The 15911-nt window shown below is 36.3% G+C and overlaps 1 protein-coding gene across 2 annotated transcripts; it reads right to left on the bottom strand.

Moving 5' to 3' along the window:
• Window positions 1–2336: 2336 nt before the first annotated feature.
• Window positions 2337–15526, bottom strand: LOC110898863. Of its 2 annotated transcripts, none has more exons than XM_022145720.2 (4): window positions 15124–15526; window positions 10239–10818; window positions 3940–4222; window positions 2337–2539 (listed from the first exon to the last, which is right to left on the bottom strand). In XM_022145720.2, exons 1-4 carry the CDS (start codon window positions 15224–15226, stop codon window positions 2486–2488), a joined length of 1020 nt encoding a protein of 339 aa, XP_022001412.1. In that variant the 5' UTR covers window positions 15227–15526; the 3' UTR covers window positions 2337–2485. The 2 variants fall into 2 exon arrangements, with proteins under 2 accessions (XP_022001412.1, XP_022001411.1); XM_022145719.2 differs by having other exon boundaries at window positions 2337–2542.
• Window positions 15527–15911: the final 385 nt, after the last annotated feature.

A 15911-nucleotide genomic window follows, 5' to 3' on the forward strand; every position in this document is an offset into this window, starting at 1 on the left:
AAATGACAAGGCAGCTATATATAGGAGTGGTATTTCGCACGAGATGGACAATGTTCATTTCGTGCGAAATGGCTCTTGCCATTTCGTGCGAAATGGTCCAACACCACTAAATCTCTATCTTTTATGCTACCGAGCTTCATTCTATCCTATCTAGATACAAGACGAAGTCGACAGACATATGCACCAACAAAGTTAGTATTCTACTGAAATTTTATTTTAAAACATATATGTTATATTATATGAACGCATTTTTATTGATTATTTAGTTAGTTATATTTTTAAAATTTTGAATTTGAAATTTGTTTATTAATAGCAGATATTTAATTGAATTTCAATCATTCTTTAATTTGTAATTATCATTTATTAACTTTCTAAAAGATTTTATTATTGTGGTAATATAATTATGGAGCAAATTAAGATCAATCAAGTTATTATTTTACTAACTTTTATCTTTGAAGCATACATGTTATATTATACGAAACTCATTTTTATTAAACATTTAGTTGTGTGTATTTTTGAAATTTGAAATGTGTTTATTTATTGCAAATTTGTAAATCAATTTCAATTTTTCTTTAATTTGTAATTATCATTTATTAACATCCTAACTTAGCAACTTTAAGACCAATCAAGTTATTATTTACTAGCTTTGTATTTTAAAATATATATTTTATATTATATGAAACTCATTTCTATTGAATATTCAATTATGTAAATTTTTGAAATTTTAAAATTTTGAAACAAATAATTTGGGTTATGTGTTTATTGGTGATATTTGCTTTTAATATTATTTATACAAACATGTAAATAGATTTTTGTTGATAGTCAAACCTAACATTTATAATGTGTCGTGTTTATAATAAATAAATGACTTAATTTTTTTTTAAATAACGCATAAATAATTAGTTAAACAATAACGAATTTCTAAAATAAACAAAAATTACTTCTCAATAAATTACCACTTTAAAAATATTACTTATTTACTAATGATTTCCAAGTTTAGTTAAGATTTCATTTCTGGAAAATATATATTTTTTTATCGAATTATACCCAATATAATAACACTAATTAATCCATGCTTAAAATGTATTACTTGGTATATAATGAACTTCAAAACATTTTTTTAAATATTCATTGAGGAGAACGCAATCATTTATAAGTTTATTTTATAATACAAATTGTTTGTTTATGCTAGATATTTTTCTTTAAGTATTTTTTATGGAGTCCTTTACTATGTCAATAAACATTGTTTAATACATGTTTTTTTACAAATTTTGTCAATTAAGTTAAAATTTATCTGAACTACAACTATTAGTTTAAAACAATTATAAAACAATATAACGTTTGAAAATATTTCTTTTTATTTTATTTAACGACATAATTAGATTAATATAAATTAATTTTTGTTGCCCGTGAAATTCAGATAGTCTTTTTATTTTGCATTTGTTGCATAGATTATTTAAATGGTCTAACCCTATGAAGTTCACGGGGAATTATCTAGTAAATTATAAAGGAAAATAAATTAAACCTACCCATATGCATAAAGCTTTAGGGTTAAAAAGTACAAGCACATAAGATGGAGGTAGCAGAGATGAGAATGCTACGCTGAATGTGTGGGCACAAAAGGTTAGACCAGATAAGAAATGAAGTTTTAGAAAGTGGTTAGAAGTAGCTAGTATATCAGATAAGATATAAGATATATAATGAATGATGGAAGATTGAGATGGTTTGAGCATGTGAAGAAGAGGCAGACAATAGAGCCAGTTAGAGTGGTTGAAACTCTCACTTTGGGGGGGGGGGGGGGAGTAGAGGCAGACTCAAATTTAGTTAAGAAGAACATATTGGGCAAGATTTACTAAGATTGCACTTCTCCGAAAACATGGTCCATAATAGGAGTTGGTGAATACATGATTAAGATTAAGCATTCCTAGAGGAGGGTACAAACTGTCTTTAAGTGTGGTGCATTGTCACAGATAAACTTACGCGTTAGGTGAAACTTACATGTGTTTGTCATCTTGTATCTATGTATATAGGTTGTTGTGATGTTATATTTGTCTTGTTTACCATGTACTATGTCACCACTCAAGTTAAATTGGTAGCTTCATATATGTACTCACTCATGTGCTAATTATTGTTTTATTGGGTGTTTTAGAGCTTGTGCTAATTATTGTTTTATTGGGTGTTTTAGAGCTGATGGTCTCGCTAGAAGCAACATCTCTATCCTCAGGGGTTAGGTAACATGTGCCTACATTCCACCTTCCCCGGACCCTACCAATAGCTTCGCTATTTGTGGGATTTTACTAAGCATGGTTGTATATGCATAAAGCTTCACTACAAAGTAGAAAGAATAATAGAATTTGCCATAATAACCGTACTAGTGTATTAAAACATGAATCAAACAAAGGTTTTTGAAACAGGGAACAAGATGATTTCCTAGTACAAAACAAAACAAAACAAAATCGATCCATCTTTTAGCTCCAGCGTGAGCCTAACGGTTTTGCGAGTAATCGAAACTTAAAGGCTGCTGTTGACAAAATGGTGCCTGCTACAATAGTTGCGAAATCACTATGATCAGTAAAAATTAGATTCAGGTTATTTGAATGAAAGATTTCAAAGTGATCATCTAAACATCGAAACGAGATTACCAATTTTAATTAAAAAAAAAAAAAAGACTTTGACATCCAGATACTTAAGTGTTTAAAATCTGCAAGCTTATTACCAATTTTAACAACCAACCCAATTTTAATAGATTCTGCAATAGAAAAAATAATGCTTATATGAGAAGAAAAAAAAGTTTTTTACAAGTTTTAGGAAACCAAGCACATTTTATACTGTATTTTTTAAAACGTTAAGCACGGAATAAATAAACACTAAACAATAGTTTTAAGATGCCACCTTCAGCAGTTTATAAAAAAGTTTAAAATAAAGTCATGCTATCGAAGCATCCAGTCATATGCCGTTATATACTTAGCAATATATTATAACTTGGTTGCAAAAACTAGTAATAAAAAAATAAACATGTAAAGTTCATCTCAACTTCATGTAGTTTGCCCTGTCCTTGAAGGATTTAATTTATAAAATTTAGCAAGTCAAAAGGGCAATCTTTATAAAAGAACTAGAGTTAATTTCCCAAGTGGGGTCCACAATTTACACGTAATTTGAGCATACTAATATTTTTTTTGCAATTGCTTATCGATTATATTGTAGACCAAGTAAATACGTCCATATAAATAAATACAAAAACGTATTATTTTGACATGACTTATTTTCAAAAAAAAAAAAAAAAAAAAAAAAAAACTACATAGAAACGTAAACCGAATTGAATTTATACCAATACCAATACGTACATTAAAATAAGCATGTAAAACTCAATAGTGTCAAAATATTATTATATCGTATAACGAAAACGTATTATATCTGACCCGACTCGTTTCCAAACAAAATTTACGTCAAAACGTACGCCAACTGGATACGTCCATAAAAATAAGCACGAAAACATAATATATTTAACATGACTCGTTTTTTTAATAAAAAGAACGTAAACCACCTTGAATTTATGTCGACCCGTGTATAAAAATAAGCATGTAAAACTCGAGGGGGTCAAAATGATAATTTATAAAGTTTTTAGAAAAAATGAGGGGGTGTAAGTGTTAATGCTAAAAGTTGAGGGGTGCGTTTAAACTTTAAACAAAGAGGGTAAAATTTACTGTAGCTAAGAATCCTTTTATATATATATATAATAATAATAATGGGCTGTAGTAAAAAAAGTATAAAATGCTCAAATTTGTTAAAAGAAGAGGTAAATAGGTAACTTTATGTTAATCCTATATACTTAGTTAAAGTTACTTTTTTGCAGCGGGTATAAAAAGGTGTCTAAAACACCCCCTTTGAGTTGATAAACGATAAATATAATTATAAAATAAGTCATGATTAATATTATACCTGAATAACAGCATGTCTAAACTGATCATACGTGTGCGCATACATCATGGAATGCGTTGGCCATTGCATGTAAACAGCATCTCGTGATATGTGATTCATTCCAACAACCGGATATGGGCTTATACCCGGGCTCCTATAGCCAACGGGTGTTTGACTCTGGCCGTTTGGGGGTTGACCTATGTGCGGGATTACAGGATCGTATTGGACGGATGGTGGTTGGAATTTCGGTAACGTCAAAGGTAACAAGTTAAACCCTTGATTTGCAGGCAAGTTTCTCATGTACCTGCAATTATGATATATTGAAATTAAAAGCTTGATTTTTGTATAATAAATTATAAAAAGTTAAAAACGTTTCAGCTAATATATCTTATAATCTTTCCATCTAGCGTCGATAATTTAAATAAATCATTCAAACATACAGATTTGAGTCACATTACATTAGAAGGGTCAATTTAAGACCATTACATATGAATTGAGTCGATTTTGTGTTTAATATTTAAAGAATAAAACGGGTAAAATTTATACAAAAACTATAACGAAACAAATCAAATGGGTCGATACGGATTGACAGTCATCCAATGCATAATGGTTTAGAAGAGCAAACTAGGAGTGTAAACGATGCGTAACGGCTTGAGATCTACTCGGGATCAGATCAGTAAAAGCTTGAACGAGCCAGAGCTCGAGCTTACGTACAAAGATCGCCCGAACATAATTTCAAATTATTTATATATGTATATAATATAAACTATTTCTAAAAATCCCAAATTCCTAACAATCCAACATTACTTCCCTTATTTCATAGGCCCATTTGAACTAATAACATTGGCAAGCCGAGCTTTGGCTCGTTTAAGCTATATCGAAGCAAGCTCGAATTGGGCTTTTAGCTCGCTTGAGATTGTTCTCAAACGAGCAGGCTCGAACAGAGCCAAGCTCGAGTTCAAACAAAAACATGATCAGCTGAGCTCGAGTAGTGGAAAGCTCGAGCTCGGCTCGGCTCGGTTACACCCCTAGTGCAAACTTTGGCTAATAATGAAACAATGTCAGATGGGCCAAATGAGTAAAAGTTGCCCAAAGTGCACCTACCACTTGCAACCTCCTAAGACCGTTCCAAAAATTATTTTATTATCTTAAAAGAGTATAGTTTCTATTATCATGTTTGATGCGGTAAAAATCAAAAAGAGAACATAAGATGTAGGCAGGTCAATCCAAACCCATTTCGACCCATCACCCAACCCGACCCGACACTTTTTTCATATTTATTCCCATCCTTAAAAAAGGTATTAAAGATTCAGATTTTATCAGAGACAACAATTCCGACCCATTTGCTAAAAAATGGGTCGATACGAGTTATGGTTTATCCCTAATGGGTCAAATTAAATAATACTAGCTAAATCAAACTACGTGAAAAGGATATCTGTTATTATGTCTCAAATATAGAGAAAACAAAGCCCTATATATAGAGTTGCTAATTACAATTAGATACCCTCTACAATAATAAGTTTGTCTAATATAATAAGAACATAGTCTAACATTCCCCCGCAAGTTGAGGGCGGGGAACGACTTGCAACTTGGACCGTAGAAACTCAAGTCTTTGTGATGACAAGGGCTTCGTAAAGATATCAGCGATTTGGTCATCAGTTGAGATGAATTTGATATCTAGCTCTCCTTGAGTAACTTGTTCACGAACAAAATGATAATCAACTTCAACGTGCTTCGTACGGGCATGAAAAACCGGATTGGCAGAAAGGTAGGTTGCACCAAGATTGTCACACCAGAGTGTGGGTGCCTTGCTATCCAAACCGAGTTCACGAAGGAGAGACTTTAACCAAATCAGTTCTGCAACAGTATCAGCTATTGCCTTGTATTCGGATTCTGTTGAAGATCGAGAGACAGTTCGTTGTTTTTTTGCAGACCAAGAGATGAGATTGGATCCCAAGTAGATAGCATATCCCCCCGTGGATCGACGATCGATTGGGCAACCAGCCCAGTCAGAATCCGAAAAAGCAGTAAGAGTAGAAGTCCAATTAGCGTCAGAGAAAGCTTGCAGCTGATAACCCGTGTTGTGACGAAACAATAAACCATAGTTGACCGTGCCTTTTAGATAACGTAAAATTCGTTTCACAGCAGCCCAATGATTCTCGGTAGGAGCATGCATAAACTGACAAACTTTGTTAACGGCAAAGGCTATATCGGGACGAGACAAAGTGGCATATTGAAGAGCCCCGACAGTCTGTCTGTATCGGGAAGGATCATCAAGCAGAGGACTATCATCAGGTAACAACACTTGAGAAGTAGCCATAGGAGAGGAAACGGGTTTACAATCTGCAAGACCAGCACGCTGAAGAATGTCAAGCACATATGTCCGTTGAGAAAGGACCAGATCCGCACGGTGATGAATAACCTCAATTCCCAAAAAATAATGTAGCTGACCCATATTCGTAAGAGCAAAGAGAGAGTTAAGACGCTCAACAATGCTGGTGATAGCGCCCTGATTATTGCCAGTGATTATAATGTCATCAACATACACAAGCAGATAAACAAGCGTGCCCGATGAGTTGAGAATAAACAGCGACGGGTCAGTTTTGGACCCATAAAAGCCCAGTTGACGAAGAGCAGTAGATAGCTTAGTAAACCATGCACGGGGGGCTTGTTTGAGCCCATACAAAGATTTGTTCAATAAACACACATAATCAGGCCTGGTAGGGTCAACAAAACCTGGGGGTTGGCGCATGTAAACTGTTTCCTTAAGATCACCATGTAAGAAAGCGGTTTGAATATCCAGTTGTCTCAAAGACCATTTGTTTGTGACTGCCAAAGATAAGACAGTTCTAATAGTAGCAGGTTTGATAACTGGGCTGAAGGTCTCGTTATAATCAACACCATGTTGTTGATGAAAGCCCTTTGCAACAAGACGGGCCTTGTACCTGCTAAGATTGCCATCCTGATCTGTTTTTAACCTGTAAACCCACTTACAATCAACAACGTTAGTATTGGGTACAGGAGGCACTAGTGTCCACGTCCCATTTCTATGTAGCGCAGCCAATTCGTCGGCCATAGCATGGCGCCATTCTAAAGACTTGTTAGCAACGGTAAAGGATGTGGGTGTAGTAGGTATAGCAGGGTGGGTGGTGGCAGTGTAAGCAGCGGGATCATAACGGGCAGGTTGTTTGGGATTAGGACGAAGATTAGGAGGACGAGTCCTGGGTGCCGGAGGTGGGATGGTGGGGTTTGGTGATGGTGGATCGGATGGCGATGATGTAGATGGTTGGGTTGGTTGAGGAGGTTGGGGTGTCGTTTGAGTAGGCTCGGTTGTGAAACCGGGTGGAGGTTGAGGGAAAATAGATACATACGGGGAGTCGGAAGGTAGTGGGGTTGGGGTAGGTGTAGGTTTATGGTATGGAAAAACATGCTCGTTGAAACGAACATGGCGAGCAATGTATGTTCTTTCGATGGATGGGTCAAAGCAGCGGTAACCATGGTGAACAGGGCTATATCCAAGGAAGACACACGGGGTAGATCGAAAATCAATCTTGTGTCGATTGTAAGGATGAAGATAGGGAAAACATTGACATCCAAAGACACGAAGGAACGAGTAATCAGGTTTGCGTTTAAATATGTGTTCAAAGGGAGATTTGTTGGAGGAGACACGAGAAGGTAAACGATTAATTAAGTAAACAGCTGTTTCAAATGCAAAGTGCCAGAAGCGTTGAGGAAGATTGGACTGGGCCAAGAGGGTAAGACCAGTTTCCACAACATGACGATGACGACGCTCAACGAAGCCGTTTTGTTCGCTTGTGTGTGGGCATGAGCGTCGATGAATGATACCAAGATTTTGGCAAAAAGAAGTAAGCGTGCGAAATTCTCCCCCCCAATCGGATTGAATGGACTTCAACTTTGTGTTAAATTGGCGTTCAAATTTGTTAGCACTGTGTAAACATCAAACTTATGAACTAAAGGATAAAACCACATGTATCGCGTATGATGATCAACACATAACAAAAAAAAACGATAACCGTCACAAGAAGGCGTAGGGGAAGGACCCCAAACATCGCAATAAACAAGATCCAAAACATTTTTACTACGAAACGTAGAGTCTGACAATGATAATTTAGAAGATTTGCCTAATTGACATGAAGAACATAAATTGTTGGAAAACTTGTCCGAAACAGGTAAAGAACAATTTGAAATAATAGAATGAAAAACTTGAGCATGTGGATGTCCCAGTCGTTGATGCCAAGTGTTGGAAGACGCTTTGACAGCAGTGAATGCAACTTTGGGTAAGGTCTTGAGTTGAGGAAGACGGATGGAGTACAATCCCTGTTCACTGGGGCCCGTTAGGAGGGTAGTGCGTGTAGACTCGTCCTTCACAACAAAATAAGAGGAGTGAAATTCAAAATAAACATCATTATCTTGACAAAATTTTTGGACGGATAAAAGGTTTTGTTTAAGTTTAGGAACATGGAGGATATTTGATAATTTAAAGGTTTTGTGAGGGGAGGCAAAAGAGGTGGATCCAATGTGAAAGATAGGTAAAGAGTCACCGTTACCAACAAGTAAAGAATCCTTACCAAAGTAGGCCTCCGAGTTGTCCATGCTAGATAGATCTGGAGTGGCATGACTATTGGCACCAGTGTCGGGTTTCCATGAACTGGATCGAGAGGTAGCATCTGAGTAACTTGCATAATTGGCCTGAGTTGTGGCACGAGGTTGATTAGGACATTGGGAGGGTAGATGACCTATCCCACAACGATTGCAATGACCATATACTGTGTTTTGAGTGGAGGCCCAAGCAAATTGACGGCTGCTTGTAGAGTCCCGATTGCGAGAATTTGAAGCTGCCCGAGAATTGCCACGAGATGAACCACGCGCACTACGATTACCTCGGCTGTTGTTGGATGACCGAGGGGCAAAGTAAGCCTGTGGTTGGGGAGAGGCTGCAGGACTAAGTTGATAACCCAACTGAGATGCCATTAACTGAAGATTATTAAGCTGCTGTTGAATCGAGTCCACATTGGGCTGTTGATAACCCAACTGTGATAAGGGTGGTACAGCAGCCATAAAAGGCTGCTGGCCTGGTGCAGACGTGGCTAAAAGAGCCTGTGGAACCTGCGGGTTCGAGGCCAAGAGTCTTGTGATCATGTAATCATGATCACTCAACAGTCCGTGAAGCTCGTTAAAGTTAACTGGAGGAGAACGAGCGAGAAGGTTAGCTTTAAGGCCATTATATTCCTCTCGAAGTCCTGCGAGAGTGAGCATAACAAGGTCTTTATCTTTCATTGGTTCACCTATATTAGCCAGGGCGGTTGCATACTCCTGTGCTCGGCTGAGGTAGTCAGCGGGTTTTTCATCACCCTTCATGGTGATCCGAAGTAACTGATTTTTAAGGGTGAATTCATGGGAAGATGTGACAGGGGCATATGCCCGTTCTAAGGATAGCCAAACTTCACGTGACGTTTTGCCCTGGATGTGCTGAAACGAATCCTCAGAAACAGTAGAAATAAGAAGCATACGAATATGGGCATCATTAGAAACCCATGGAAGATAACTTGGGTTGTCGGTTGTGGCAGATTCGTTGGTGACCTTCTGTTCTGGACAACGAATAGTGCCATCTACATAGCCAAATAAGTTGTGAGAAGTGAGGAAAGACTCAATCATTGATCTCCAGTAACCATAATTTGTAGGTTTTAGGGTAAAGGCAAATTTATGAGAGTTGTGGGTAGTCTTTTCTTGATTGCTGAAGGTGAGAATGGCTGCCATGAGTAATCAGAGAGGATTGATTGCCTGGAGTTGATTTGGCGGTAGTAGGGTTTTTTTGGCCGCAGGTTTGATTTGGCGGCAGTAGGGTTTTTTTTTTTTTTTTGGCCGCAGGTTTGATTTGCTCTGATACCAAATCAAACTACGTGAAAAGGATATCTGTTATTATGTCTCAAATATAGAGAAAACAAAGCCCTATATATAGAGTTGCTAATTACAATTAGATACCCTCTACAATAATAAGTTTGTCTAATATAATAAGAACATAGTCTAACAAGCTATAAGAAAAACGAGTTGAAAGTCACCAAAGCACACTTCTTATGCTTACAATCCCCTAAATCATTTTATTTCAGAAACTTAAAATTATTTTTGTAATAGTAACCAATTAATCATACTTCATAAAAATATAAAATAACCTTTTTTATTTAAAAAAGAAAAAAAAAAAAACAAGAGATGCATGACACCAATATATACATTAAACCCGCCCTTTTCCCACCGATATATACATTAAAACAGGTTTCTAAATTAAATTTAAGAAGACATACCGATCATAACTCCGATCATAATCCGGATCGGTTAAATCCTTCTCCCTATCTCTAAGAATCGCTACACAAGAAGTACTTCCGTCAATAACCGGGTTATTAATCCCGTCATTTTCATCACCACTAAAATTACACGAACTCTTTCCATCCGAATTAGTCCTTGACGGTACACCCTCCGACTGCGGGCTAAAAATACGGGCCCGGGCCCGATCATAATCCTCTTTTCGTTCTTCAACCGTCTTTACCGAATTCGATTTCATACCCACATTCATTCCATCCGACAACAATTTCGGCCTCGGTTTCAACACGATTTTGGTCTGGTTGTGTTTATCGTTTTCTGAGAATTTAGCAGGTACTTCTGATAAGCAGACTGCGGGTTGTTTAGTTTCGGATAACCGTTTGACCAAAATACGGGGTGCTTGACCGTCTGAAAAGTTGTCAAGAACCATGGTTTGAAGACCGTAGTGTTGTGCAACGCGATGTGCCGCTAGACGGAGATATGACGTTGGGAAATGTTGGAACTCGAAGTGTTGTTTTTCGGTGTTTTGGATGAATTTTTGTATGTCAAGTTCCATTCTAAGAACTGAAATAATCAAGACAATACAAATTGAATATTAGAAAACCGTATAAGCTCAATATGTCAGACAATTCGTAATAATATTATTATTAATACAAACATCAAATACATCTGATCTAATCTTATAAGACAAAAACTCTGCTAACCCTAGTCATCGAACAGCTAGAACAATAAAAATTCAAAATTAACTATCGCCCCCGATGTATAATCCCAATAACAACAAACAAAACCAATAGACCAATAAATCAGTATCCAAAAACAAGAAATTAGGGCAAAAGTAAACAAGCAAGTAAACAGCTTTAATAAACAATCCCAAACACCACCTTAATTATTCTATCATTAGTAAAGTAATCTCGAAGTTCAAGGGTGGTTCAAAACTTGGTTTTAAAAAAGCGCGCCTGAGGCGCGCCTAGACGTAAGGCGCAGCTTCTCGGGCTTTTTCGCTCAGTGGCTCAGCACCTTGTGTAATTACAAGAAGCGCCCAAAAGGCGCAGATTTTTCGGTTTTTTGGGGGGCTTTTTGGCCTGAGGCGCGCGCCTCATGTATCTGAGGCGTTTTTCTGCAGAAAAAAGTTGTACCTTGGGTTTTTTGACTTGTACATGTAAGTAAAACGGTATAAAAGCCTTATTTATAGCTATATTTTAGTTAAAAGAAGCTAAAAACCTATGGGATATGTATGGGATATATAAAAAAAATTATATAAACACCTTGCGCCTCGGTTACGAAAAGCCCACCGCTTTTGCGCTTTGCGCCTCAATTTTAGACCCCGTCGCTTTTGTGCGCCTATCGCTTTTTAAAACCAAGGTTCAAAAGCGGCAGCTGCTGCATTTGTTCAATGTCAGTGAATTTAATTTCGACTAAAATGGTTTAAATTTCCATAAAAACACTACTTTCTATGGATTATCCAATATAAAAAAATCTAGTTCAAAATCTTATGCACACATTTGGACTACCAAATTTCAAACCCGTCATTCAAAATCACAACTTGAGGTATGCAACTACATTAACAATGACAATTGGTGAGGCAATCAGTCAAGCCATCGTATTATTAAATATCAAGCATCTAACGCACCGAATATAATCTTAATAAGACAATAACTCTGCTAACCTTAGTCATCAAACAGCTAGAACAAACCTATGCAGTTAATGCGGTAAAATATCAGATATCGGTCAAGGACCGATATTTGAAATATAGGTTATCTCGGTGAGATATCGGTAATTTTAATATAATATAATGCAGAATTTATATATATAGCAATTTAACACCAATAATTCAGTGATATATCGGTTATATCGGTCAAATATAGATGATATATCGGTTATATCGATCAAATATCAGTCAATATCGGTACCAATATTTGACACCGATATTTTACTAAGGGACCGATATATCACCGATATTAACTGCATAAGAACAAACAAAATTCAAAATTGACAATTGCCCCCAATCTCATAGTTGTTAATAGCGAATAGCGACAAATAGCGACCGCTATTTTATAAATAGCGATACACTAGAAAAAGAATTTTGAAAATTTGTATATGTATATTATATCAAACAAGGTTTAAAAAGGCTGAAACGGGTATTGAGGCGTTTTCCCTTAGCCTCACGAGGCGTAAGCCTTGAGGCAGGTCGAGGCGTAAGCCTCGAAACATTATTAAAAAAGAATAAGAAAATATATATATCTCATAAATATCAGAAATTAACATAAAACAAACATCATAAATAGAAAATAGTTCAACAAGCAAGGTTTAACGTAAAACAAACATCATAAAATAGTTCGAACAAATTAAATTAGTAATGTTATGACATCTAAGTATCATAGTACTCGTTTTCCTCCGCATCATCATCCTCAAAGTTTTCATCTGGCGTATTTAGATTGTCATTGTCATCTTCATCAACCAAATTAGTAACTCTTTTCCTTTTCCTCCTAGATGATGAATTCTCACCCCTTCTTCCTCATTTGACCGGCCAACTCCACCAATGCCATCTTCATCCCCACTTGCGTTAGCTATCCAGTCGTCATCCGACAAAACATCATTGGCAACAATCGGGTCTTCATCATCTTTTAGATTCGTCTTCTTTATATAATTTTGTTTTAATCTCCTATTTTACATCAGACATGATTCTATTCTACGTACTGTGTAAGTGGTTAGGTTTTTTAACCTTATAGATGTTTTTTAAGTGAACTATTGGGTTGGCCCACCAATTAAGCCCAATAAACATTAAATGGGCTAAAATAAAGTCCAGAAAACCTAATTTTTATCAATTTTCACAAGGTCTAGTGAGGCTTAAGCCTTACCGCCTCGCCTCACTGCCTCAGCGCCTCAGACAGCCTCAGAAAGCCTCGGATGACTGAGGCCTAGGTTTCAGTTGACCCCTATGAGGCTAAGCCTCTAAGGCGTTTTTTCATAGCCTCAGCCGAGGCGTAAGCCTCGAGGCGGGCCTCGGAAAGCCTTTTTAAACCATGATATCAAATTACCTTGGTATATATATGCTATTTTACATGTATATTTAACAAAAACCTATAAATCTAGCTATTTTATAGCTATATCTAATTGCTATTTACATAGAAAAAAAAAAAAAACTAATTGTCGCTATTCACGCTATTGGTCGCTATGACCCAGATAGCGACACTTGGTCGCCTCGCTACATAGCGCGCTATAGCGGTCACTATAGCCGCTATTGACAACTATGCCCAATCTAATAATCCCAATAACAACAAGCAGAAAGTCAAGATACAAAATAAGCAACCCCAAACACCACCTTAATAAATCCATCATTACTAAAGTAATCATAAGGTTCAAGGGTGGTTCAAAAACAGCAGCATCTGCATTTATTCAATGCCTATTATATTTGCACATTTTCATCCTTTTCCGTCCGAGAATTAAATCTCGACTATTACGAGTCTAACCTCCAATAAAAACACTACTTTCTAAAATATCCCAATAAAAAAAGAGATCTGTTTCATAATCTGATTGGGTTTACCCCATAGTTGTCAATAGCGGCTATAGCGACCACTATAGCGCGCTATGTAGCCAAGCGACCAAGTGTCGCTATATGGGTCATAGCGACCAATAGAGTATTTAGCGACATTTTTTTTGATGTAAATAGCAATTAGATATAGCTATAAAATAGCTGGATTTTTAGGTTTTTGTTAAATATACATGTAAAATAGCATATATACAAGGGTATTTTGATGTAATATACATATCAAAATTTTCTAAATTCTTTTTCTAGTGTAATCACTATTTATAAAATACCGTCGCTATTTGTCGCTATTCGCTATCGACAACTATGGTTTACCCTATGTAGTTAATATCGGTGGGATATCGGTTCAAAATCTATTGACCGTTATTTGGATGCCTTTATCGATGTGGACTCGAAGGAAGATTTCATGGCTTACGATTAAATCATAATTCAAATATTGGCAATTTGATTTTTTGACTTTACTATCACTATTAATATTATATATATATTATGTTTTACGTTTTATATATATATATATATACAAATTCTGCATGATATTAAAATTACCGATATCCCACCGCGATAACCTATATCTCAAATATCTAGGGATATTTGATTTTGAACCGCTATAAATGCATAGGGAATAATACCAAACCCATCATTCAAAAACACAAATTGAAGTATGCAACTTCTTCAACAATGACAATTAGTGAAACCACCCATAATATTATTATTAGAGTAAACTACAAAAATCGTCTTTTATGTATGTCACTTATTGCAAATTGTGTCCTTTATCTTCAATAATTACAGAAAACGTACTCGATGTTTGCAAACACTTGCAAGTTATGTCCTTTAGCCCTAAGTCAGTTAATTTTTTTGTGGTTAAATCTGATCAAATAGACCCCACATGAGAGTATTTTGGTCATTTTACTCTCATGTGGGGTCCATTTGGTCAGATTTAACCGCAAAAATAGCCTTACGTGGGGTCCATTTGATCAGATTTAACCACAAAAATTAACTGAGTTAGGGTTAAAGGACATAACTTGAAAGGGTTTGCAAACATCGAGTACGTTTTCTGTAATTATTAAAGACAAAGGACACAGTTTGCAATAAGTGATATAAACGACGATTTTTGTAATTTACTCTTATTATTATTATTATTCTTAACATCAAGCATCTAACATAGCAGATCTATAACTTAAAATCCAACAACTCAACTAACCCTAGTCATCAAACACCATAATTATCCCAACAAACAAAACCATTAGATCAACAAATCAGCATCTAAACAACATAAGCCATAACAAAATTCAAACTTTTTAATTTAAAAAAAAAGAACTTACTGGTGAGACGATGACGAGGGTTCTGAAGAGCCTCAACCAAGAAGGGATCGACCGGAATCGAAGCGTAAGAATCCTCTAGTGAGACTGAATTTTGGTGCTCCATCGTATGAATGAATGAATTAATGAAAGAAAATGTGATCTAATATCATGTATGTAAGAAAGAAAGACAGAATCTTCTTCTTCTCTCTCCTCCTAAATCCCAGAAGGGAGAAGGTTTAAGAAGAAGAAGAAGAAGAAGAAACTAAACTTGTAGAGAGAGAGCGAAAGAGAGAGAGTGGATGATTGATCGGAGGTGGTGTTATCTTGAGGCGAAGATTGCAAAGGGGGTAAGATTTTTTAGGGTTAGAAGATTCAATGTGAAATCGTTCGTCAACGCATTTAGCCCACTTGTGTTCTTGTGGGCTGCCTGCCTTTGGGGTTGGTTGGTGACAACTATTTTTTTATTATATTTTTAGACTTATCTCATATGGTCTCCCCCCCCCCCCCCCCCCCCCCCCTCTTTTAACGCTATGTGGCGTTATTGGCTGCCTTGGATAGTGGTGTTAAAGCGCAACACGTAGTCTTATAATAACATTAGAGATTTATTTGTTTTAAATATGATACATCTGATAGTTGTTATGCGATCGTTTATATTTCTTTCTCACTCTACCTTTAGTTATACTTTATTCTAGGGCTGTTCACGAGCCGAGCCGAACCGAGCGGACCTTTGTTCGTGCTTAGCTCGTTTACAAATCGAACCGAGCAGAGCAGCTCATTTAAAACCGAGCCTCAAATCAAGCGAGCGTTTT

The sequence above is a fragment of the Helianthus annuus genome, chromosome 13 (genome assembly GCF_002127325.2).
Source record: "Helianthus annuus cultivar XRQ/B chromosome 13, HanXRQr2.0-SUNRISE, whole genome shotgun sequence".
NCBI lineage: Eukaryota > Viridiplantae > Streptophyta > Magnoliopsida > Asterales > Asteraceae > Helianthus > Helianthus annuus.